The 26,789-nt window shown below is 46.4% G+C and overlaps 2 protein-coding genes across 2 annotated transcripts in view; one reads left to right on the top strand and one right to left on the bottom strand.

Moving 5' to 3' along the window:
• The first annotated feature begins 1,975 nt into the window (after positions 1-1,975).
• LOC121440252 (paraneoplastic antigen-like protein 5) lies at positions 1,976-6,892 on the top strand. Its single transcript, XM_041641007.1, is given in 5 exon segments — positions 1,976-2,062; positions 2,678-2,783; positions 3,393-3,451; positions 3,594-5,121; positions 5,124-6,892. Coding segments are annotated over 2 exon segments (1,875 nt in total). The 5' UTR covers positions 1,976-2,062; positions 2,678-2,783; positions 3,393-3,451; positions 3,594-3,722; the 3' UTR covers positions 5,600-6,892.
• A 920-nt stretch (positions 6,893-7,812) lies between these two features.
• Positions 7,813-26,789, bottom strand: part of LOC121440254 (zinc finger protein 185-like) — a 51,832-nt gene continuing 32,855 nt past the window's right edge. The window contains exons 19-24 of the mRNA XM_041641010.1: positions 26,259-26,363; positions 24,967-25,047; positions 22,641-22,712; positions 18,846-18,948; positions 10,391-10,489; positions 7,813-9,716 (exon numbers count right to left, since the gene is read on the bottom strand). Coding sequence (XP_041496944.1) covers positions 10,391-10,489; positions 18,846-18,948; positions 22,641-22,712; positions 24,967-25,047; positions 26,259-26,363 — 460 coding nt within the window. The 3' untranslated portion in view covers positions 7,813-9,716. The remainder of the gene's footprint in view (positions 9,717-10,390; positions 10,490-18,845; positions 18,949-22,640; positions 22,713-24,966; positions 25,048-26,258; positions 26,364-26,789) is intronic.

The raw sequence follows: 26,789 nt of genomic DNA, 5'->3' as shown, positions 1-26,789 counted from the left end.
GGGCGGTGCTTGGGACGGCTGACTTGTCGCCCCAACCAATGAGATAGCGGGAGGTCCAAGAATGCACGGGACAGGGGAAGGGGCGGTGCTTGGGAGCCGTTCTCTTCTCGCCGGAACCAATGAGATAGCAGTGGTCCAGGATGTCACAGGAAAGAGATGGGGCTGTGCTTGGGGGCCGTTCTCTTCTCGCCGGAACCAATGAGATAGCAGTGGTCCAGGATGTCACAGGAAAGAGATGGGGCTGTGCTTGGGGGCCGTTCTCTTGTCGCCGGAACCAATGAGATAGCAGTGGTTCAGAATGTCACAGGAAAGGGAAAGGGCAGTGCTTGAGACAGTGCTCTTGTTACCGGAACCAATGAGGTAGCGGGTGGTCCATGATGTCACAGGAAAGGGAAAGGGCGGTGCTTGGGGACGTTCTCTTGTTGCCGGAACCAATGAGATAGCAGTGGTCCAGGTTGTCACAGGAAAGAGAAGGGGCGGTGCTTGGGGGCTGTTCTCTTTTTACCGGAACCAATGACATAGCCAGTGCTCCGAAATGTCACAAGAACGGGAATGGGCGGTGCTTGGGACGGCTGACTTGTCGCCCCAACCAATGAGATAGCGGGTGGTCAAAGAATGCGCGGGACAGGGGGAAGGGGCGGTGCTTGGGGCCGTTCTCTTGTCGCCGGAACCAATGAGATGGCAGTGGTCTAGGATGTCACAGGAAAGGGGAAGGGCGGTGCTTGGGGCCGTTCTATTGTTACCAGAACCAATGAGATAGCGGTGGTCCAGGATGTCACAATAAAGAGAAAGGGCGGTGCTTGGGGCCGTTCTCTTGTTGCCGGAACCAATTAGGTAGTGGTGGTCCAGGATGTCACAGGAAAGAGAAAGGGCGGTGCTTGGGACGGCTGACTTGACGCTCCAACCAATGAGATAGCGGGTGGTCCAAGAACGCAAGGGACAGGGGGAATGGGCGGTGTTTGGGGGCCGTTCTCGTCGCCAGAACCAATGAGATAGCAGTGTTGCAGGTTGTCACAGGAAAGAGAAGGGACTGTGCTTGGGGGCCGTTCTCTTGTCCCCGGAACCAATGAGGTAGCGTGTGGTACAGGATGTCACAGGAAAGGGAAAGGGCGGTGGTTGGGGCCGTTCTCTTTTTGCCGGAACCAATGAGGTAGCGTGTGGTACAAGATGTCACAGGAAAGGGAAAGGGCGGTGCTTGGGGCCGTTCTCTTGTTGCCGGAACCAATGAGGTAGCGTGTGGTACAGGATGTCACAGGAAAGGGAAAGGGCGGTGGTTGGGGCCATTCTCTTTTTGCCGGAACCAATGAGGTAGCGTGTGGTACAGGATGTCACAGGAAAGGGAAAGGGCGGTGCTTGGGGCCGTTCTCTTGTTGCCGGAACCAATGAGGTAGCGTGTGGTACAGGATGTCACAGGAAAGGGAAAAGGCGGTGCTTGGGGCCGTTCTGTTGTTTCCGGAACCAATGAGGTAGCGGGTCGTCCAGGATGTCACAGGAAATAGAAAGGGCGGTGTTTGGGGGCCGTTCTCTTGTTGCCGGAACCAATGAGATAGCGGTGGTCCAGGATGTCACAGGAAAGGGAAAGGGCGGTGCTTGAGACAGTTCTCTTGTTGCCGGAACCAATGAGATAGCCGTCTTCCATGATGTCACAGGAAAGAGTAAGGGCGGTGCTTGGGACGGCTGGCTTGTTACCGGAACCAATGAGATAGCGGTGGTCCAGGATGTCACAGGAAAGGGAAAGGGCGGTGCTTGAGACGGCTTGCTTGTCGCCCGAACCAATGAGATAGCGATGGTCCAGGATGTCACAGTAAAGGGAAAGGGCGGTGCTTGAGATGGCTGCCTTGTCGCCTGAACCAATGAGATAGCGGGTGGTCCAAGAATGCACGGGACAGGGGGAAGGGGCGGTGCTTGGGACAGGCTGGCTTGTTGCTGGAACCAATGAGATAGCTGGTATTTTAGCGGGTTTTCCAAACTGGCACAGAAACGGGGAACCGGCGGTGCTTGGGAAAGCTGGCTTGTAGCCGGATCCAACGAGATAGCTGATGGTCCAGGATGGCACAGAACGGTGAAGCGGCGGTGCTTGGGAAAGCTGGCTTGTTGCTGGAATCAATGAGATAGTGGGTGGTCCAAGATGTTATAGGAACGGAGGAAGTGGCGGTTCTTGGGAAGCTGGTTTGTTGCTGCAACCAATGATACGGGATGGTCCAAAATGGCCCAGGAACAGGGAAGGAGTGGTGCTTGGGCTAGCAGGCTTGTAGAGGGAATCAATAAAATAGCGGGTGGTCCAAAATGGCATAGGAATGGGGAAGAGGCGGTGTTTAGGACAATTTGGCTTGGTGCTGGAACCAGGAGTGACACTTTTGGGTGGGTGGTGTCGGTGGAGGGAGGGTAGCAACTTTATGTTAGCATTCTTTTTGTCTCGGCGCCTTTTCGTGGAGCGGTTTCACAAATCTTATCAAGGATTTTTTTTTAAAGGTCTTACAATGTAGTGGTGGCAGGCTTCAAACTGACACATTTAGCCTGTTAGCCGCCTTCAAGTTTAGGTATTAAAGGTGTCTGCCACCATGCCGGCAAGGTGCTGTCTTCAGATTCTTGTGCAGAGTCAGATTAGCACACCTTGCATGGGCAGGGACATTCAGAATAGACCGTATTAAATAATCCCGTACTTTGCCTTGCACAGGAAGCAGCATCCCTGCACCGCCTATCTGAATAGAAGCCAGAAGACCAATAGCATCAACCATCAGTGCCAGCAAAATCACTGTATCCATACTTCAGCAAACATCAGGGTGAGCAGCTATTTTGTGAGCAGCAAAGAGCAGGTCAAGGGGCTACCTGCCAAGGTTCATGGACTGCAGGATAGGACTATACTTAGGGTGACAATATCTGTTTACTTTTGGGGGCCTTTTTCTGCCTTTGATTGCAGATTTCATACAATTTTAAACCATAAGCATTTTTCAGATCAGTGCCCATTCTTTAGTCTCTGCTTACCTCCCCCTATACCTGTCACCAACATCTTGTTGCTGAGATGCTTTATTGGATGGATGACCATGACATCACCTGCTGTTTCCCAAGGGCGTTTACCTTCCCACGTGGCACTATGTGATAACACACTGGTCTTGTATCCATGGCAGTACATTAGATTGTCACATACAAAGAGTACTTTGCACGTACCACTCTGATCACATCTGCTGATCTCCAGTCATCCTTTCCTCTGCTGAGCTTTCCTCAAGAGGAGAGTCTTCTATGATTGCCAGTCTTGGACACAGCAAAGAGTGGTCTGAACCCAGTATAGCCTCTAGTAGGTGGCAGAGTGTTCTTCTTCCTGTCTTTTCTACCACTGGGTCTTTTCCAGTTTTTCCAGTGTTTGCCTCCTGACATTGACATTTTCCCCACAGGTACTTGGAGAATACACGCTAGATTCTCCAGACTTCCAGAGAGGTTACCATGGCAAGAGGTCAGCAGGGTCCTGTGATTTTCAGGGAGCTTTGTGTGGGAAGACCCTCAAAATGATTTCAAGAGCCTGGGAAGGAAAAGTGATTCTCTGGGAGTGGAAAAGTGACAGGAAGTATTAACTAAGCTCTTCATTTGCATTTCAGGCTGTGGGAAACCCAGGACGGACATACTGCCTTTCTACATGGCATTGGTTTTAGAATCGTTTGTGTCTTAGGAAAATCCTTAGCTAATAAGTACCTGAGTATTAGGTCTGTCTCTAGAGGGTGGGACCAATGGCTGTGGCTCTATTAGATGACTGGTGTATGGGGATGGACCTGGATCCCAAGAAGGCGGTGCTCGTTGTGGGCATCCCTGTGCAGTGCAGTGAGGCTGAGATAAAGGACACTCTGAAGGAAGGCTTACCTCCTTTGTGTGCTCACAAGGTGATAGGTAGAATGTTCAGGAGGGAAGACAAAGCTAAGGCGGTCTTAATTGAACTGACGGAAGTTGTCGATTATACTATGATGCCCACTCATATACCAGCAGCAGGGGGCGCCTGGGAAGTGGTAGTCAAACCCCGTAGCCCAGATAATGAGTTTATCAATAAGCTGATCTACTTTCTGAAAGATGAAGGACGAAGAATGGTAGATGTAGCTAAAGCCCTGGGGTTTAGCACTGCCCCTACAGTGAGCATGGAGCTAAGGAATTCAGATCAAGACAAACCAGAAGGTTTGAAGTCTCTGTGCAATAGCGTGTGTTACCGAAAACTGAAAGTGTTTTCTGGCAGTCCCTTTCCAGGCCCAGGAGAGGAGACTTTTGAAACCTGGTTAGAGGAGGTCACTGAGAGGATGCAGTTATGGCAGGTGGGTGAGGAGGAGAAGAAGCGGCGCCTTCTAGAGAGCCTGCGAGGCTCTGCCCTGTCAATTATGCAGGCACTAGGGGCTAGCAGTGACTCCCTAACTATGGAGCAGTGCTTGGAAGCACTAAAGCAGGTCTTTGGGAATAAAGAGGACTGTAAGATCTTACAGTTCCGATGCCTTCAGAATCCGATTTCCTCTCAGAAAGCTGCAGAGAAGCTGTCTGACTATTTGCTGCGCTTAGAGCCCCTCCTGCAGAAAGCAGCGCAGCAGAGCCCCTTGGCAGCACACAGCACAGACTCGATTCGCCTCCAGCATGTCTTATCTCGAGTCTCCCTGACCACTGGCCTTAGGAGCAGGCTGTCCCTCTTAGATCAGCAAGGGTGCCCACTCACTTTTCTGGAGTTAATGAAACTCACTCAAGAGGAAGAAGAGTGGGAGACCAGCATGGTGGCGAAGGAGGAGCAGAATCAGGCTGGGAAGGAGAGTGGGACGTGTGAGGCAGCAGCAGATCAGGTTACCACCCAGGCAGGGTTCTTTCGGGAAATCAGCACCCAGACCACAGGAGAGGAAATTATATCAGTGAAACGGAGGCGACTGCTATGGAGACCCAGTGCTGGGGAGGAGGGGCCTCTGGGGCAATCAAGTTTGGGGGCTACAAATGAACCTGAGGAGCAGAAACCCCATGTTGTAGATCAGGAGTTGGGAAACGAGAGAGGGGCTGGGGCTATGAGCCACCCCAACCCCAGGGAAATATAGGCTCAAGAGATCTAGAAATTCCTTCTTCTAGCAGGCAACAAAGATACCTTGGCAAAATGATGGGGCAGCCCAGACAAATGGCAGGGGACTTAAGTTGTACAGAAGGGCAAGATGGCCAGGGCCAGGATAAGGCATCTCACAGGCCACTAATTAGAAATGATTCTAACAAGCAAAAACAAGCTCCACCTAGCTCAGTGACTACCATATCCCAGGCTCGTGGAGAGTACCAGAAAAAGAAATGGGGAACTACTATAGCCAAACTTAAGGGTGATCCAGACTCCAGTTGGGATGTTAGTGAATCGGAGGATGAAGGTAGTGAGGGCGGTGACTCTGAGCTAAGAATGCCCACTGGCACTGAAGCAAGACAGGGCTTGGAGGAACCGATCACAGGGCTGTCCTGGCCAGAGAGAACCAATGCCTGGGGAGAAGTGCAGCAAGGCCGGGAGACAGTGCCCCGGAGAGGAGGCCGCAGGATCCAGCCCGTCTTCAGGATCATCTACACTGCTCTAGGGGAGCCTCACGAGGGCAGCACCCTTGAGTCCTTTCGTGAGTGAAACACCAGGGTCCCTGGACCCAAAGGCCCCGGGACACCAGTGCCAACCCGGAGGCAGATCCCATCCTGGCACCCCGGCAGGACTGTGAGTGGGGGGAAGACAGCAGTGCCCAAGAAGATCCCCGGGCTGGGGGTGCGTACGCAGCACCATAAGGTTTGTGCCCTCAGCTGGTCTGAGAGCCCGTGAGTGTGCAGGACAGATTGGTGTGAACAAGGAGGTGGAAGAGCAGCAGCAGGAGGACTTGGTGGGGCGGTAGTTTGTTCTGCTCTCTTTTGTCCAGGGCTGCTGGAGAATTCCAGAGAGCAAGCAAGGAGAGCCTGGTGAATACAACTCGGCAGGCAGCTGCCACGGCTGGCCCCCAACCCTGCCGACCTGAGAGGGTGGCCTGGCGCTGCTGCCGAGGTGCCATCCTCCGCCTCAAGGGTTCTTTCTGCCTGGCTCTCCCAACACGGATGCCCCCTCCCCATTGCTATCCCGAGGGAGGCTACTCCCGCCTCTGGAATCCCCCCCCCCCCACTTATCTGCTAACCTCATAGTGACCCACTCGGCTGTCCACCGAGTCCTTTTCCCCCTTGAGTGCTCATCCCCCACCCGTTGCTTCTGTACCAAGCTGTGAGTGAAGTGTGTGTTAACTTGAGCAGCTGGAGGCCCTGACTACCTGGTCAGTGGCCCCTACTCCTGGCACCTGTTGTGAGCTTCTTTGAGCTGCTTTGCCAGCCAAGGCTGCCTAGCTCCCCTCCCACCGGTGTTGTGAACGCTCCTCGTCTGCTTTCCCGGTGTACATCTAGGCCAGCTGCCCGCTGCTTGCTCTCCTGCAGATGTGTGGGTGTTCTTACATGATCAAGTGCTCCCCAGAACCCCCAGGCCCAGTCCTGGATGCCAGCAGGAAGCAAGGATGTCGACAAGGGACTGGTTGATTTTGGTGTGGGACTGTGCTGTGATCTATGCCTGCTGTTACTTACGACTATTTTCTAGGACTGGTGGGGTGCTGCAAGAAAGCCCCCCCCAATTCCCTGTGATGGGTCTGTGATGCTGTAAGGCAGCACCGTCCTATAGTGGTAAACCCTTGAGAGCATTCATAAGGGACATTATCAGAGCTCATCTTGACAAGAGGCAAATCTAGGGCACCTAAGACAGCATATTGTAGCAGAAGGTCCTTGTGTAGACAGGACCCTGCGAGGGGGGAAGGGCAGAGCCTGTAACTTCTAGTGCCCATTGAAAGTTTCTGTGTTACCTTTTTTTTAGTGGTTTTAGTACAAGTTTTTGTTGAATAAATTTCATGAATGTTCCAGCTATGTTTTGCCTTTGCTGGGAGAGTTGGAGGGCAACAGTGGTGGCTGGGTTGACACTGGCATGTGTCCATGTTGAGACCATGAAGGATGACAGTGGTCTCCTGGATGGGAAGGAGTCAGACTATTGGTAGCCAATGGGTATGGTGTACAATAATTATCTGCCTTCCTGGGGCACTTGGCATGAATGGGAATGCAGGGGCTGCATGCTGAAGGGGGGGGGGGGGGTGCACTCCAGAAGGCAGGCTCCAGGATTCCCGGAGTGTTGGCCAGTGAATAGGTGTGGATGTGACTGACTGTGTGTGGAGGAGCAGGTTTTTGAATGTTGGGAACATTTGTGGCCATCTCTGAATGTGACTGTGTATCGCTGAAGGTGAACATGATTACGTTATTGTATGTGAGAATGGGTGTATTAGAGCGTGAGACTGGACTCAGTGAGCGTCTGCTGTCTTAAATGGATGTCGATGGATGTAAAACGTGTTACTGAATGAGTGTGACTGTAATGTGCAGAGCTTGTGAACCAATGTTTTATAAGGTTGGTGGCTTCTGCTCCCCCTCAACCCTAGTCTTATTTTCACCGATTTTACGCATCACTCTCTCATGGCCCAGTAGCATCTATGGTGGGCACTCAGGAAATATTTATTAGTAAGTCAGCAATTCTTTCTCTTCCTTTAGGCTTACAGCTCCAAGATTTACCTCCTCCAACTCAAGAGTAACTTGCCTCTCCCCAAACTTTTGGTAATCTTTGTGTCTCAATCTCCTGAGCAGCAGCATTACAGGCATGACCATATCCAGCTTGCTTTTGTAGCAAGAATGGATTCTGGTAAACCACAGGCCTAAAATCACCAAGTTATACTTACATACACGCATACACACACACACAAAAAAAAATTTTTTTAAAAAGGAAATCATGCTGATGTGTAATATCTTAACATTTATTATAATCTGCATACATTAATGTGTATTAAGCAAATATAACTAGAAACGAAGCAATTAAAAAGAAAATAATGAAAAACCAACCCTCTTAATTGCAGAATTTTTTGAGAGAAAAGGGCTATTTTGAATTCAAATCAATACTAAAACACTGCAAGCTGTCTTAGAGTATTTTCCATATTTCTGAAACTGCTTAAATGATAAAGTACACCTTTAAGATGGGGAAACCATTCCACCATGGCCTCTTTACTTTGGATCCCATCTTTGAGGCCTGCAAGGAGATTCCCAAGTAACACTTCTAACCAAAGGGGAGACTTTTACTAATTCATTTGGCACCCATATGTTACTGCCCACCATCTGCCAAGTCCCATGCTAGAAATGGACTGAGAAAGACTAGTTGATAATTAGTGTGGGGATGTGACCTACTGTATTCTTTCTCCCCTTCAGAGTACATGCAGCAGATAAATACACAAATAAATAGAATGTTCTCTGATAACTTGATAGGAAGAACAAGTCCATGCTTAAATGTGATTAGGACTCAAAATTTGAAGAAAGAGAAGAGCTATTTTATAAGTAAATCAAATGAAGAGGCCTCAATTTTGCATCCCCAAATCTTGAGGGCTATTATTGCTTTCAAGGATCTTACTTTAATGCTGCAGAGTGAAGCTGAATCAGAGCAGTCTATGAGCAAACTGCAGGGATGAACCTGCCTTGCTCTGCCAGGCATCAGCTTTTAGCACTTTGAGTACCTGGGGACCTAGAAGTTGATGTTGGTTTGAAACAGTCAAAACCAGAAAACAAGTCACTACTGCAACTGCACCATCTACTGGATGGCAATTACATTATTGTGATGCTTCAAGGAGGGATCCAAGAAGCCCGGAGACGAGTGAATTTCACACTTGCCATTTCTAAGAGTATGTCTCGGGGCAGGGTAGGTATCGGGACCCTCCACACAGTGCCTGGCCAGTGTCCCGACTGGAGAAAGTACGGGCTCCAGAGAGAGACAACATTGTTTCTACTGGATTCTTTCCACTTCTCTTTATTTCTAAGATGAGAATCTAGAGACTGTTAAAAAGTTTAAAAGCCAGTGCTTTGTGGTGATGCCTGGTGTGTGGTGAGGTCTCAAGAAACCTTAACTCTTTTCTTTAGTCTTGAGATGTACACACCCGAGGCAGTTCAGAAAATTTCTATGTAAAGTCCAGGAAGAAGAAGGATACTAGGGGTAAAGACTTGAACTAGCTGTCAAAATTCAAACAGACACAGATATCCCTTTTGTTAGAAGCCTCCTAATATTGTATCCTATCAAATTTAAACCAGGGTAAACTTTCCAATATGTACTGACATGCCTGACTGGAAAAACTCAGAGAATGGGAGGAGGTATTTTAAATCTGCTACATAATTCAAAGACAGCTACTTTAAAAGTTGTATGAGAAATTAAAATACACATACAGTCAATAGACAAGCTAAACCTTAGCCTATTTCCAACCCTTAGCATTCAGTGCCTATAATTTCCCTACCAGGGATCGTCAACAGCATTTGGTTTGGCCCCTCAGAAGCCTGAAAGTCTGCATACACTGATACCTACACTTGTGCTTATGTCTAAGATAACAGGTCATTGCACTCAATAGCCAACATATCTTAGGGAAGTCAAAGTGGAGTCCTGTATCCTGGGAGCAACTGAGATACGGATTTGCATTTCAAAGGTATAAGAGGCCATACATGTGTAATTATAACATCATTGAGATAACGACACTAGATGTGTTACTTCATTACAAGGTGGGCATAAGTACAGTGAAACTCCTCCAGGTTGGGGAGGATGTAAAGGAAGAAGAACCAACAATTTGGGGACAACTAAACAGCCAAATGCATCTGGGACTCGTCAGCTTCTGTTCAGCCTGGAGGAGCCAAAAGGAAAGCAATGAGATAAAGTAAGCATCCAATACCTGACCACCCGGGTCCTTGGGGGTGAGTAACTGTTACAGTGAATGTCAGCCTGAGTCCAACACAAAGGCATTTCTTAGAGGGAAAGCAACCTTTGTGTAGCTAGAGAGGGAAAATATGCTGTGTTCAGACACTTGGGACAATCCCACTTGCTAATGGCCCAAAGGCTGCTTTATTCAACATCGGTTACTAAGTCTAAATCTAAAGCTATGCAAACAAGACATAATGTGCAGAGATTGGGATGAGGTCCACATTCTATCACACCAACCAACTAGGTGTTTGTCCAGAACCATTGTCCACCTACATCTTAATTTCTTTGTCACAAAATAGGCCCAGGTGTCCCAGGGTTAGAGGAGTCCGCTGAGGTTCTGGATGGGAGAGGTATTTCTTTAAAGGAAGATACTATGACTCTAGCAACTTGGAAAGGGACCCTAAGGAGGGGTTTTGTCCACATTGCCTAAGATCTCAAAGTAGCATAGGTTACAAAACAAGACTTAGGATTCTCTGATTAGCTGATGGAAGCATATCAGGGTCCTGAACTAAAACCCAGGTCCAAACCAGGGCAAACTTTGTTTCTTTAGTCTAATGGGAGACTTAGCTGCTTATTGTATGGGCTTACGGCACTCACCTAGAAGAGCTTCTCATAGCATTTCCCACAGTGGATGGTGTCACGGTGAATGAAGATCTGATCTAGGAGATCACCCATCGGTTTACTGCAAATTCCACACTAGCAGAGAAAGCAAAGTGGAGGTCAAAGCAGATGCTATGAGCAGATGGCACATCCTGGACTTCAAGGAGATAACAAGACATTGCAAACATAGATAGAAACTCTGATCTAGGAAACAAGATAAACACAAGAAAACAGCAAAAGTAAGCTAGTAAGGACTGGGGAGCACATTTCCAGAACTCAGACAAGCTGGGTGCAGAGGCATGAACCCATAACCCCAGAGTCTGGGTGCCAGTTACAGGAGTAGTCCTGGGGCTTTGACTCCTGTAAAGTTCACTGTTCCTGCTCTCAAATAACACAGAGAACAACTGAGGAAATGTATCCAGTCTGGCCTCCACACGCACACCCTAGTTAGGGGTTGCAGATTCACAATTCAGACAAGGTTAGAAATGTTTTTTTTTTTTCTAGATAGGGCTTCTCTGTGTAGCTTTGGGGCCTGTCCTGGAACTTGCTCTGTAGACCAGACTGGCCTCAAAACTCACAGAGATTGACCTGCCTCTGCTTCCTGAGTGCTGGGATTAAAGGCCTGCGCCGCCACTGCCTGGCAGCCCAGGTTAAAATCTTGCGTGAGTGAAATGGAAAGTTACTGAAACTTTTCCCGTTCCTATTTATAAGATTGGGAGAGGCTGGAGGATATGAAGCTTAAGGTCCTGAGGAAGGTGATAGTGTCCCACAGAAGAGAAAAGGATGTTTTAGTAGTCCAGTTCCTCCCACAAACCTATGTCCTCAGGAATGTCAGTAGCAGGACTTCCTGGCACTGAGAGTTGAGTAAAAGGAGACCAGAAAGTGCCTGGTTTTCCAGAACTCTTAGTGTCTCCAACCTGGGGCTTCTAGCTTCAAGCAGTCAGAGGTGCTGGGAAGGAGAGGACAACCTTTAGATAACTCAAGTCCCAATGCTCATTCTCGCCATGCACCCTTCTGATGACACCCTGGCTACTTTTTCTTGGCAGAGTATTCCTCAATGTAAATCAAGTGTGCTTCTGTTTCCTGTATAATGCTTCTATCCTTTTAGTTAGTGTGTGCCAAACTGGAGCATAGACTTAGAATGATGATGATACATTTAGGGGTCACTTCTGGGCATGCAGAAAATGTATACAAATGACCCTAACCAGTGTGATCACTTTTCCTGGGACAGTAAAAAGAAGCTGGGTAGTGCCAATGATAAAACTTAGTAGCAAAGCACTAGTAGAACACATGTAAGAGGTCTGATCTCCAAATTATACAAAGAACTCAAGAAATTGGACACCAAAAGATCACACAATCCAATAAAAAAATGGAGTACAGACCTAAACAGAGAACTCTCAACAGAGGAATCTAAAATGGCTGAAAGACACTTAAGGAAATGTTCAACGTCCTTAGTCATCAGAGAAATGCAAATCAAAACAACTCTGAGATTCCACCTTACACCTGTAAGAATGGCCAAGATCAAAAACACTGATGACAACTTATGCTGGAGAGGTTGTGGGGTAAAGGAAACACTTCTGCATTGCTGGTGGGAATGCAAGCTGGTACAACATCTTTGGATGTCAGTGTGGCAATTTCTCAGAAAATTAGGAAAGAACCTTCTTCAAGACCCAGTAATACCACTTTTGGGTATATATCCAAAGGATGCACAATCGTGCCACAAGGACATGTGCTCAACTATGTTCACACAGCATTGTTTGTCATAGCCAGAACCTGGAAACAACCTAAATGCCCCTGATCGAGGAATGGATGAGGAAAATGTGGTACATTTACACAATGGAGTACTACACAGCAGAAAAAAATAATGACATCTTAAATTTTGCAGGAAAATGAATGGAGCTAGAAAACATTATTTTGAGTGAGGTAACCCAGACACAGAAAGACAATTATCACATGTACTCACTCATAGGTGGTTTTTAAACATAAGGCAAAGAAAGCCAGCCACAATCTCAGAGAACTTAGAAAACAATGCGGACACTAAGAGAGACTTGCATAGATCTAATCTACATGGGAAGTAGAAAGTAGAAAAAGATCTCCTGAGTAAATTGGGACCATGGGGACCTTGGGGGAGGATTGAAAGGGGAGGGGAGAGGCAGGGAGGGGAGCAGAGAAAAATGTAGAGCTCAATAAAAATCAATTAAAAAAAAGAAAAGAAAAAAGAACACATGTAAAATCCTAGGTTTAACCCCCAGTACTGAGAAAAATATGTCTCTAGCTCCCTATAATTGAACAGGCTGCTGCTGATGCTGAGCAACTCTGTGACCTTATAAGAATAATGCTGGACTAGGGAGATGACTCCGTGGGTAAAGCACTTGCCATGTAAGCATCAGGACCTGAATTTGGACCCTTAGGACCCATATAAATCTAGATGTGATAGCATGCACCTGTAATTTCCACACCCCTAAAGTGAGATGGGAGGAAGAGACGTGACTCCCTAGAAACTCATTGGCCAGCTACACTGGCATACACTAGCAGACAAGACCATTTCAAACTAGGTGGAAAGTGAGGCCCAACACCCAAACTGTCCTCTGACCTCCACAAGAATACCATGACACTAAAGATACATGAACATGTAAAGATACATGAACACCTACACATAGATACACCACACAACAAAGAAAGAGAGAATGCTTCCCTAATCCAGCATTTAAGGCCCATGGGATACAACTCTTGGTTTATGTGGGATTTCCCTCTGTATGCTGTGATTACCATTGATAAATAAAGGAACTGCTTTCAGCCTATAGCAGAGCTATAGGGGAACAGAGCTAGGCAGGGCGGGTGGGGGAACTAAGCTGAATGCTGGGAGAAAGGAGGTGGAGTTAGGAGAAGCCATAGAGCTGCTGGAGACAGATATGCTGAAACTTTCCTGTAGGCCATGACCTCATGGTGATGTACAGATTAATGGAGATGGATTAAATCAAGATTAAGAGTCAGTCAAGCAAAAGCTAGAGATAATAGACCAAGCAGTAATTTACATAATACAGTTTCAGTGTGATTATTTCGGGGCTAAGTGGTCTCCCTACAACTCTTGGTCATTCTGCTCACTTTCCAATGATCCCCTAAGCACAGCAGCTTCCTGCCCCAACTCCAGCTTTGTCACACAGTATGGGATTCCTGCTTGAACCAGCTTAGAACTTACCTGACAGTACTTCTCCCTATGTGCCAGTCAGAGGTACAACACATGGCAGTTGCCTCCTCCTTGCTACTTTACAACTCACCTTCCTTCCCCTCTAACTCCTAGTCATCTTCCCTCACAAAGCTCTGGAGTTCTTGCCTACTTCAATTGCATTCTCCCTTGTGAATGGTCAGCGCTGTAACCACATGTATTCAAGAGTAGCCTAGGTCTTAGGTTCCCCATAATTTTGCTGTTCTTTATGTAAATGGTCTATCATTAAGCATATGACCTCAAACCAACTCTTCTGGTACTGTTCATAGAAGTCCACCAGTCAAGGTAAACAATATACTTTGTACTGACCAAGCAAACAAAAGCAACTATTAAAGAAAAAATGGATTTAATCTAAAAAATTAGAGTTTATATCAAAATTACACATACACTTTGAGATAACTGTCTATGTTCATCTCTTTCTCTGACTTTGCCTGTTCATTCTTTATCTCCTAACACTGAGATTCTATACCAGAGGGAAGGGAAGTGGCCTGTCTTAAGATATCAAAAATTCCATGTGTAAAGATCACTTTCACTCGGGAAGCTAGACTCACACCTGCAGAGTTTTTGTTTTGATCTTCATGATTAAGACTGTACTAAAATATCTTTATTATATGAGCTAGTCCTAAAATTCCTTTCCATGCTGAAGCCACAAATCCCAGTTTGGTCTGAGGTGAAGTCCCTAAAGCTTAGGGGAACACCTCAGTCTGCTAAGTGTTAGATATCAAAGAAACCCTGACCAAATGAATGAGGTCCCTATTAACATATCAATGCAGAAGCTGCCAGGCTTTCCCAGTACCTGTGACAGAGTTCTAGCAGGCTTTTCTCAGAACTTCTCTCCCCCATCCCCTACCCAGAACCTCTGTAGTTTGAGCTTTGCTTCACAGACAGACACACACACACACACAAACACACACACACACACACGAGCTTCTCTTTTCTTAAAAAATTCAGCCATTTTGGCTACATGCTTTTGGTTCTCTTGGCTCCTGGTTTCTCTCTTGGCCTCTTGATCTGCAGCTTCTCTCTTAGACCCCTTTTCTCCTCTCTCTCCTCTTCCTGTCTTGCTCCCCCAACCCCCACCCCTGTCGTCCCTCTGCTCTCATGGTTCAGTCTGGACCCTTCCAGATGCCTCTGACTGTTTTCTCCCTCATATCTACAGTAAAACCTTTTCCTCAAGCATACCTACCTAGGAGCTGTCATGTCATTTTCATTCACCTGGTGTTGAAACCACAGGAGTGACATATATGAGTTCCTTTCCAAGGGACTCAGCCTCTCCAAACTAAGCTGCTGATCAGAGTCTCCTAAGGTATGTACAGCTCATTTGTTTCCACTGCCTTCTTCCACCCACCAAATCTGACTGCAAATGTGCCATCCTCCCTCCACCTCTTCTAACCATTTGTGTCTACCTGTCTACTTAGTGTCTCTCTGGCTCCTTTCTGCAGCCTGCTACACTTATCATGTAACTCTTGGTCTCTCTGGCTCTTGGACCCTCCTGTCCCCTCCTGGGGTGCCTATCATCTGGGCATCTCTCTGGCTCACAGTCATGCTAAATTAAAAATATAATTCACTTACAGGGACACACTTTATTTAGTCTCCTGTATGTGTTTTCAATGTTAAGTCTAAAGCAAGTAACTAAAAACAAGTTAAGTTTGCTTAAAAACAGGTATAATTTTTTTTTCCACATAAGACTAGCCTCAGGAAAAAAACAGGTATAATTAATAGATAATGATCCTTAAACTCTTCAGAGATCTCCTGAATATGGCATTTAAAATGTTTCATGAAAAAAAAAAACTTCCTGTGATAATGTCAGGTCCTAGTGGCAATCCAAAAGTCTCCAAAGAAGATGATGTGGATGACCATGTGTGTAATGGATTATTAAAAATTACTGCGGATCCCCAGTAGCTTGCTGCAGGATCCCCGGCGTTGGCAGGCAGTGCACAGGGGGTCCCGAGAGCAGCCAGTCCCAGGCAGGGAAGGCACACAAGACCACATGGCAGGTTCTGAAGGTGGCTGGTCTCGGGCAGCAGATGAGAGACAGAGGCATGCCATGCAGAGTGAGGTTGGATATTTATTTAGTGGTTGTGGAAGGGAAAGGAGAAGGGGAGAAGAGCAGAGAGGCAGAGAGAGAGAGACAGAGATAGAAAGAAGCTAAGGCTGCAAGCAGGAAGGAAGACCTGCCTGCCTCAGTGGATGGGGGGGGGGAGTGGGCATGGCTTGTCTCTTAAAGAGACAGAACAATCATTACAACGTGGAGCTATGTTTCCTCACTGCTAATGTTTTGGGGACTCAAGCTGAGAGAAATCCATCTTGCAGTGTTGGTGAGTTTCCCTGTCTGTTGCTTGCTGACCTACCTTGTTAAGCAGGGCTTTCATGTTACCTTAGGTTCCTTAGTTCTGTTTTTCTGGCCAGAGACCCACTTAGAGTTTGATAAGTGCCACTGGCACCAAAATAAATAAATAAATAAAAATTTCCCTGACATATCCATTCTCTGATTTTGGATTAGATGGAATAGTACATGGCTTTTTCAGGAGACAACTTAAGACCTGATCCCCCTATATGTCCTTGGTCATCTTCTACCTTCAAGAAAGCAGCCCAAGACAAAATGGAGAACTACATCCCCAAAGCAGCACATTAGGAATAACTGTAATTATTCAGCCACAGATAAGGCTACACTTCTGAGTTCTAAAAGTAGGCATGGGCCCTTAGGCACAAAGGGTCCTGTATGACCCATGTGCGCACATGCATAGTTACATCCATGTATGACTCAGCTAAAACCCTTGCGCACATACCTGAGTTGCCTATTTGCATCATCAGCGTATAATGTAGTCATGCGCTCTCTCTCTCTCTCTCTCTCTCTCTCTCTCTCTCTCTCTCTCTCTCTCTCTCTCTCTCTCTCTCTCTCCACATTGATCCTAAGGAGTTTATTAGAGGGGGTGCGTACAGGTACAGGCCTGGGGTGTGCAGAGAGAGAGAGAGAAATGGTACATCCAGCTTTTAAAAGCTGCCTAGTACATGCGCACAGGGGGTTGGTGTGGCTGTGTTATACGCTGATGACGCAGATGGGTTTTAGCTGAATCATACGTGTGTCCCGTGTTTTCTTCTCACTCGTGCCAGGTAATTTCAATAACTATTTGCATATGTACTCTTAATCTCAAGTCTTAAAAGTACTCTTTCTTTCCTCCCTGTCTCTTCCACTTTTGTTAGGCTAATAGTTTAGATAGGGGGGCTATTGCTGGCTCACATCCCCTATGATGATCTAAAAAGGGGGCTGACTTCTATAACTGTTAAGCTCACAACAGATAAATTTAAAGTAACATTAAGGAAAACATTTTAATCAGTAAATGCATCTCCTCTCCCTCAGCTATTTAGTTAAAAGAGAAAAAGATATTATGTCTATATGACAAAATTCATCTTTTGATATTTTTCTATTACTAAGCCTTTCTCATATCTTAAAGAGACAGGGATATAAACATTGTACCTTCTTTTTGCAACTTGGTACACCACTTATAAAGGCTACTTTTACTAAAATGTGGTTATGGATAGAACTACTTTTCTGATTCACAAGGAGAAATTCATATCTGATTCAAGGAACTTAAACAAAACCTGTGCTGCTAAGGAATGTAGTGATATTTTATTTGCATTTTAATAAATAAAGCTTGGCTGAAAATCAGAGAGTAAAACAGCCACACTGGTCAGTCTTACAGACTAGGTAGTGGTAACACACACCTTTACTCCCAGTAGACACACTAGTTGCCATAGAAACTGGGTGGTAGTGGTGCACACCTCTAATCCCAGAACTAGGGAATATTATAAGACGGGAGGAGGCAGCTCTCAGACACAGTCTCATTCTGAGATTCCTAAAGGCAGGATCACCATTTCAAATTGAGGTAGAGGTAAAAGCCAGTAGCTGGCTGCTTTGCTGTTCTGACCTTCAGGCAAATGTTATTTATTAAAATACAGATGAAATATCACTAGAAAGGAAGCCATAGGCCCAGTGGTTAAACAACTGCCATTGCCTTAGTAAATGAGTGTGATGTCCTGGCTCAGATGCTATCTATACAGGCTGCTGAGGGAGAATTGTCACCAATAGTCGTACCTGGATGACAATCCTGCATGCTCTACTATTGATACATGAGATATGTGCACTGCTATAACCAAGAACATCCCAATTGGATTTAAGGCCAGCCTCACGGAAGGTAATTCACATTTCATACTGTAAGCCTTGTCAAAGGCACTGGCTGGGGAGTGCATAGGTCCTAGTATGGAAAGTACTGCTTTTGTTTTGTTAAACAGACATTGTTCATAGCCACAGATTATTGCTGTTGTTAATTTCATCAGGGAAGTGTCTCTTCTCGGTGAGAGGTAGTTGCTGTAGATTTCTAACTGGTCTCAGTGCTGAGTGATACGACTGTTGCTTAGCCCCAGTTGGGAGAAAATAATCATGTATCTCTATCACCTCCTTCCAAGACCCAGGGAACATCACAGAAGAGGGAATGGAAAAATGTAGGAATCAGAGGGAGGGATAAACCCCTGTGGAACTTTGTTCTCCTGGCAAGGAAGGCATGACTTGCATCTTAAAATCCTAGTGTCTGTGAGTACCTATGTGAGATCTTCCCAAGATTGGGCCCGATAACACTCCCTTGTGGGACTCATGCGGCACTCAGGAAAGGGTCACTGGCACTTGAGGAATAATATATGAAGCACATGAGACTAGATGCCGTAGGCCTCACCTCACCCCAAGAATATATAAGCAGTTAATGGTTGCTATGGGGATGGTACTTTTCTTGGTCGTGTAACTTTGTCATGAGTTACCCATGTTCCTATAGGCACCTCTCATCTATGCTCCTGTAATTAACTCTGATTAAACTCACTGTTTCACCAAACTAGACTTGAATGTAATTATTTCTTTCATATATTTTTGGTGCTCTATATGGGGTGAAAAGGACATCTGTTTACATGTCCCCTAGGAGAATTTAATCCAATAACTCCTCATTCTTGCCATTCTATTCATGCCAGTTAGAATAAGCCATGTTTCGGTATTGGGACCTTTGCACTACTGACCCTCTGTGAGAAACAGTCTCTGCCCCGAACACCTTTTTGCCTCCATTATGTTACTAACCAGCTCAGTGCTCTGTTGAGCCTCTAAGATTGTTCACAGCTATGCACGGAAATCCATACTCTCTCATCAGATCTGTGCTCTGAAAACTATTCACACCTCTGTCTTACCTTAAAACAGTACTCATGGCAGCAGATGCCAAGATGTTCAAGGGTAATCTTTGGACAATCTCCGATCTCTCGGCTACAGTAAGTACAGGCGCCTTCAGTTGGTCTAGGAGATAGAAACAAGAACCAGGCACTCAGACTCTGATAGGATGCAGCAGATCTAGCTTGGTGCAGGCAGACCTAGGTTCGCCAGTATTCCCAGCTTCCCATTGTGTTGTGTTGTATAACTGGTAGCCAAACTGTTGTATCACCTATGCCAAACTGGTTCTCAAACTTGGAACTATTCTCCTGAATCAGTACTAACAGCCCTCTTCTGCATGCCTGGGACCATGGGGCACACCCTTTCTCCCAGTTACTATCAAGGCCACCCTATCTCTAGCCTCATTGTATACTCTACTCAGAGCTCATCCTAAATTCTCTGGAAGATCCTGACTTCTGGATCAGTTGTATCCTCTTTTCTAAGGTTCCTTTTATTTCTGAGAATCATCTCCGATCCTCCCTTCTTTTCTTTTCTATCCCTAACAGGAACTGCTGAAAGAGGCTCTTTTCTCTGATCCTACAGGCTAAAATTAAGAGTTCTGTCTTCCAGAGTTGTAGACCTGATTCCAACAGGAGCCAGGGTGTCATTAGCACTGCCATGACTATTAATGGTTTTCCCTGTGTGGTGGTTTGAATAAATATGGCTCACATAGGCTCGCAGTGAGTGACACTATTAGGAAGTATGGCCTTGTAGGAGTAGATATGGCTTTATTGGAGGAAGTGTGTCACTGGAGGTAGGCTTTAAGATTTCAGATGCTCAAGTCAGGTCTGGTACCTCACTCCTTCTTCCTCCTGCCTAGAGATCTGGATGTAGAACTCATAGATCTTTCTCCAGCACCATGCCTGCCTGCATGCTGCCATGTCCCACCATGATGATAATGGACCAAACCTCTAAACTGTAAGCCAGTCCTAATTAAATGGTTTCCTTTATAAGAGTTGCTGTGGCCGGGTGGTAGTGGTGCATGCCTTTAATCCCAGCACCTGGGAGGCAGAGGCAGGCAGAACTCTGAGAGTTCGAGGCCAGCCTGTTCTACAAGAGCTAGTTCCAGGACAGGCATCAAAGCTACAGAGAAACCTTGTCTCGAAAAAAAAAAAAAAGAGTTGCTGTGGTCTTGGTGTCTCTTCACAGCAATAAAATCCAACTAAGAAGTTGGTACCAGGGATGGGGGTACTGCTGTGATAGACCTGACCATGTTTTGGTTCAGAAGAATTTGGACTTTGGTACTTTGGGTTAGGAAAGCAGTGGGATGCTTTAAGTATGGCACACTGGGCCACACTAGTAGGAACATGGAAAACAATGGTGCTGAGGGCGATTTTAACCAAGGGGACCAAACACAAGAGGTTTTAGAAGAGAAGAATATTAGTATGTGGCCTAGAGATGGTTCTTGTGATATTTTGGTGAAGAATATAGCTGCTTTCTGCCCTAGTCCAAAATATCTGCCTGAGGCTAAAGTGAAGAATTGTGTATTTACAGTTTTAGCAGAGGACATTTTAAAACAACCTGGCATTGACTATGTTGTGTTGCTATTAATGACCAGTTTTATGCAGATCTATAATGAAAATGAGCAAGCTAAGCAAGGAAATATACAAAATGTGCAGTTTATGGAGAAAATGAGCTCCATGAATTGTAAACAGACTAAAGAAAAGCCTGATGCTAAGTGGAATAAAAGGAGTAGTGACCTCAGAGGAAGACCCCACCCAACTAAGCTTCCAACTGTGAAAAGGACTTAAGGAAAGTTTATGCCAGCACTCGGGAGGTAGAGGTTGGAAGCCAGTCTGGTTTATAGAGCTGAGTTCCAGGATAGCCAAACTTAAGCAGTGAAGGAAACCATCAAAAACAGAAAGCCAGTGAAAATATATTTGAATGAGGGGGCCATGTTCCAGCCCCAGCAAGCAGCAGAACTTGGCAGCTTCTGCCACATGGTTCTGGTTTTAGAGTCAAGAACAGAAGAAAGGGGCTATGGAATCACCCTCTGCAACTAAGGAAAGCTTCTGAGGCCAGGCATGTGTCAGGGGTGTCCCTGCATGGAGGTCCAGAGAGGCCATTGCGTGAAGCTGTGAAGGTGAAGCCTGGATTGCCTTGAAGACCCCAAGATGTTGGAGATGCCAGAGCCATGGGATACTTGCCCAAAACTGCTGACAGGGAGTGGAACCACCCCGAGAGAGAAGTGTGTCATAGTCAACAAAGCTGAAAGGAGTTGGAGATCTGAAGAACATTTTGACATCAGACATGCAGAGGCAGAGTTTGGAGTTTGCCCTGATGGTTTTTGGTCTTGCTTTGGTCCAATATTTCCTCACTATGCTCTCTTCCCTATGTTTTGGAATGGTTATATATATTCTATGCCATTATATGTTGGAAGTATGTGATCTGCTTTTTTATTTTGATTTTATAGGGGGTTACAATTAAGAGATTGGTTCATTGTAGGTGCTTCCTTGGAAGAGAATGGTTTCGTTCCTGTGAGGATGTAATAAAGAAGCCTGACTTTCCTTTTCTCCAATGTGCCTCTCCTGGATGTCTTCTAGTCTATGTGATGCCGTCTGCTATGAGATCTAGAACCATAGCCAAATAGATAGTAGGTCCATGCTCTTGAATTTCAAAGACTGTGAACTAAATAAACCTGGACTCTATTTACTTGACCCCTAGTACCCTGCCCTTCACAAAGTGGGCATTTAGGTATTTTCTTTGTATGTTTGTTTTTGAGAATGGGTCTCACTGTGTAGTCCTAGGTGCCCTGAAACTTGCTGTATAGACCAAGCAGGCCTCAACTTCACAGAGATTCCCCTGCCTTTGCCTCCTGAATGCCAGTAGTAAAGGCGTTCTCCCATGTCAGCCTTGGGTATTTTGTTAAGCAGCATGTAATAGACTATGAAGTCATGTAATGAGTGACTTATCAAGTGATTGGTGATTGCTCAGGATTCAGTTATATGGATTTTTCTTCAAATATGATGGAGGGGACATCTGTAACCTTACCTCTTTACAAGTCTCTGTACCTGTTTGTAGGGGTGAAGGGGAGTACACTGGTAGGCTCTGCTTCATGCCACTTTCTCCCCAGTCTAACTGTGACTTCTGAGTGTAATCCACAGTAAGACAGATCTCATAATAAGTGAGAATATTTGCCAGAGGTGAAATATTCATAACCTGTTAGGAGTCAAGGCCCAGGATTCATTTTTGGCTTTGCCAGTAACTCCGTGTAACTGTCCCCCATAACTTGAATAGATTCACTCTCTAATGTAGACTTTTTTCTTTCCTATTCCAAGAATTTAAAAATAACCCTTATTTGTCATATGACTGCTGTTATCTGCTATACTCCTAGTTCAGTTCCATGGCTTCAGGCCACTGTGCACCCAAGAAGACCATGTGTCTTCTTGAAGACACAACTTTGTTTTCCCTATACAACAATGTCTTGTGTAGTTGTGTTTTCTTTTGGTAGCTGTCAGATGTGCAATTGAATCAAATGAATCATTGGGTTCTATTCTGAAGAGTCTATCCGGTTGTCAAGAGCCTCCTTGGGCTTTCTTTCAGACACTGAAATTTCCTTCCTCGGCAGCCTTTTGTGTCTACGTTTCATCTGGGTTTCATCATTTGATGCAGATGTGACATCCTGACTAGGGTAGGACCACCTTATGCTGTGTCCCACTGTGTGATCTGCAAAGAGACCACAAGTTTCAAAGTAGCAGAGAAAAGACCCATGTGAAGCTCTTCCTCAGTGCTCTCTCATCTAGGGAACTGGAAGACCTCTGTCAAGAAAGCAGACGTACCTCTCGGAGGGTGGAGTTCCTTCATGTGGGGGTTTCTTCTCCGGGTTCAGTGAGTCCTCAATGCTGCTGCTACTGCAGGAAGAGTAACGGAGAAGAGAGCACAATATGAGCCAGTGGGAACCTCAGGTCCTTCGACCAGCAGGAAAAAATGATGAGTTTCACTTCTTGTACATAGGTGTGGGTTTTATATGGGAACTTCCAGGAGCCCAGACTCTGAGGAAATCAGAAACTAAATGTGCTGGCTAGTTTTATGTCAAGGTGACACAAGGTAGAATCATTTGAGAAATAGGAACCTCAGTTGAGAAAATGCACCCATAAGATCAGGCTGTAGGAACGTCTGGAGGGCATTTTCTCAGTTGGTGATTGACATGGGAGGGCCCAGCCCTTTGTGGGTGCTGCCATCCTGGGCTGGTGGTCTTGGAGAAAGCAGACTGAGCAAGTCATGGGCAGTAAGCAGCACCCTCCATGGCCTCTGCATCAGCGCCTGCCTCCAGGTCCCTGCCCTGGTTGAGTCCCTGTCCTACTTCCTTCAGTGGTGGACTATGATGTGGAAGTGTAAGCTAAATACTTTTCTCCCCAAGTTGCTTTGGTTTTGGTGCTTGGTCCCTACAATAACTCTGATAAGGGCAGAAACTGGTACCAGGATAGTGGGTATTGCTGTGACCAACCTGACCATGTTTTTGGGAGGACTGTGGAACCCTGGGTTAGAAAAGCCACTGAGTGTCCAAAGCTTGGGCCATTCTGTGGGAGCGTGGACAATAAGAACGCTGAGGACCTAGGACTTACCACAGGGCAGGGAACCTTGACTGCTCTTTGGGCTGGAGAGGGAGGGGGAGAGGAGTGGGGGGAGGGGGAGAAGGGTGGGAGGAGGGGGAGAAGGGTGGGAGGAGGGGGAGGGAAATGGGAGGCTGGGAGGAGGAGGAAATTTGTTTTTTTTTTCTCTTTTCTCAATAAAAAAAAAAGTAACCATCAAGAAAAAGTCAAAAAAAAAAAAAAAAAAAAAAGAACGCTGAGAAGAGTGCGGATAATGGAGGCCTGGCCTGGGAAGTTCCCGAGGGAAGTTTGAGAGCGCGTCCTTAATGACTCCTCTAAGGGCTTTTGCATATTCTGAGTTGAGAATCTGTGGTTCTAGTTAGCTGGGCTGAAATATCAGTGGTGATTAGTAAGGAACCAGAAGTACTGAACTGAAACTTTTGTTTTGCTGAGGTACTTGATGCTGACCAGCTGTGGCTGAAGAAATCAGCTCCGAAAAGAGAGCTGCATCACTGAGGTGAAGTCTGGTGGGAAGTGTTTCTTCTGAGTCAACACGCAGAAGCTGTGTTCCAGAAGAGGCCAAGGCTGTAACTCATGCTGGCAGCTGAACTTGATAGTATAAGAGTCACCCAGGTGCAGTGGTAGGTCATGGAGAACAGCTAAGGCCTGGCAATCTGAGGCAGGGCTGCAGGCCCTGAAGAGAGCCTGGAGAGGCTGTTGGTGAACGTGCAGCCCAGTTGCAACTAGAGACCCTGGTACTTTTGGAGATTCCAGTACCATGAAATGAGCACCAAGGACAGCAGCGGCTGGAGCGTGGAGCCAGCTAGAGCCTTGAGGAGACAAGCCGTGTGTGCTGCAGAGGGTAGCACTGGAGAAGCGGCCCAAGCACGCTGGAGGACCCCAGAAGATGGTGAGTGGATCCAGATACTGGATACTGAGTTGTTAACAGTTGGAGTTTGGTTTTGCTTTGATTTGATTGTGACTATGCCCTGGTTCTTCCCTCTTGAAGTAATATATACATTTATTTATTTTATAGGCACCCAAGATTGAGACATTGGATTTTTTTAAAGTTTCAGTTTTAGAAGAGACTGGGTGTTTAAAAAGACTGAATTTTTAAAGACTGAGACTTTTAAATTCTAGGGTGTTTTTAATATAATGTAGATATTAACATGTGATCCAGAGGATGGATAAGAAAGGAAAGGTTACAGCTTACTAGGGGTAGGCTTGTGTATCAGGTTGACAAGGGATCAACCATGCTGGTTAGAGAGGTAGGTGGGTGGTATTGCACCGAAAAGAGGAAGTACCTTCCTGCATGGCATCAGATCAGAAAGCGAGCAGACAAGGGGATCATGAAAGAACATGGAGGCTAACAATGATTTTCCGTCACCCAACTACACAGAAAACCTGCAAACCCTAAATCATGCATTAGGAGGCATCTGTAGTATGCCTTCATTCACTGGATTACCCGGTAGCTACTCTCCACTGAGTCCTGAATGAAGAAATGGGATGCAGGAATGAAGGCAGCACTGGGCCTGGTACAGGCTATGACAAAGCAGCTGACGCTTGTTCTTACCTGCCATAGTGCGAAAACACTGGCTTTCCAGAAGCCACTTCAGTAGCATCCATGTACTCCTTCACGAAGAGAATTCCTTTGCTGTAGAAGGAGCATATCAGAATAGGATGTGTACTCGAAGATTTCAGGGGACTGGGCCTGGCCCAAAGAGGAGGGCCAGTGCCCCTGCCCAGTTTGATGGAAATGCAGAAGCTCACGAGAAGGGTAGAGGGGCTAGTGGGCTCCACAAGCCAGGCTGCAAGGGTAGCCGCAGACAGAGATGCAGGCTGTTGATGCCATTGGACAAGTGGCCTCAAATCTTAGGCCCTGGGTTCATTTTGTGTATGGTTTGAGAGATGTAAAAGATGGCTCCCTGAACCAATGGTAGCACACCCTCTTCCATGGAAGCTCGAGCCCCCAGCCCTCTCCCAGACTTGGGTGTTGCCGGCCCTCTGCTTTCTTCTACCTCTTCTGTGGCTGAGTCTCCTTCTACATTCCACCCACAATCAGAATGTTGTCAGTGGCTGAGCGACAGATGGCTGGTTCTTTCCACTCAGCACCTTACCTGCAGCATTGACCTGCTACTTCATATTTCCTTATCAATCATGTTCTGGGGACCTACAAGTCACCTCACTCTCTGCTTTGGGGGAGCCTTCCAAGCTTTGGAAACTAGTTCTGCTCTATCATGGTTCAGTGTAGTCCCAATATTGACCTGCAATTCCATGCTCCTGACCCCTGGCCTGATATCAGCAGAGAACTGTTTTGGTATCTCAGCACATACCTCTTATTCAGCAGGGTACCTAGACTGGCATCCCTTCTTGTAGACTAAGAGGTGAAAGAGTGGGGGAGAGAGAGAGAGAGGGAGAGAGAGAGAGAAAGAGAGAGAGAGAGAGAGAGAGACAGACAGACAGACAGACAGACAGACAGACAGACAGACAGACCTGGCCTCCCTGGCTTTCATGGGTCTTCCCAGGCATGTCCCTCAGGGATGCTAGCAAGGCCCTGCAGATGGCAAAGCCTTGCCACCAGCTGCATCTCCTAGTGTCCTATAAGTAGCTTCTTGTTGAGATGTGGAGAAGGAAAGCATGCTACAGGACCATGTCCAATCCTACCAGTACGCTTGGGAAGTATAAGGTTTATACTTGCGCAACTAAGAACTGTACTATATCTGTCCATTTGCTACTGGGATGCCAGGAGTTGAAGGAGACCTCATAGAGAAAGCAACACAGAAAAAAAGTGACATCCTTTACTTGCAAGGAGGTTATGGGGAACCTCCATGAGTAAGAACATCACAGCTTAGTTGCCCTTCTTACGTAGTTGAGCTGCAGTCCAGCTCACTTGAGGCAGTTGGCATACGCAGCTCTTCAGAAGCGGCAGCAACATTAACAGTGACCGCGAAGCTTGAAGGGCTCTGCAGCCTGGTAGAAATGGAGAAAAGAGTGAGCTTGGCTCTACTTTCTGAGTTAAATAGTGCTTTATGGACTAACCTCAAGTTTGCTACTTCAAGGCCTTTGAAAGCATGCCAGTGTTTGGGTAACAGTAGCTGCTCTTGAATGTTCCTGAGAGATTAGTGAGTGGAGCCTCTCTCTATGCAGACGAGAAAACCCAGGTAGGATGGGGAGAGACACTGCCTAAATCAAAATGATTCAGGGTGAAACGTCTTTCAATCTCTACTGTGATTTCTGGACTACAGCCTAGAACCTTGGCATCAGTAACGTATCCATCAGGCAGCCAGGAGGGAGCAGCCAGGGCAAACAGTATAGTGTGCTAGTTCGGAAACCAGAAAAGACAGTTTTTCTGCAGGATTAACTCCCTCGCCCCACATCAAACTCCCTGGAGAACTG

This window comes from Microtus oregoni, unplaced genomic scaffold (assembly GCF_018167655.1).
Source record: "Microtus oregoni isolate MIOR12 unplaced genomic scaffold, Mior012 000067F_000, whole genome shotgun sequence".
NCBI lineage: Eukaryota > Metazoa > Chordata > Mammalia > Rodentia > Cricetidae > Microtus > Microtus oregoni.
Note: the sequence above shows the minus strand (reverse complement) of the source record. Positions and strands in the feature narration are given on the sequence as shown.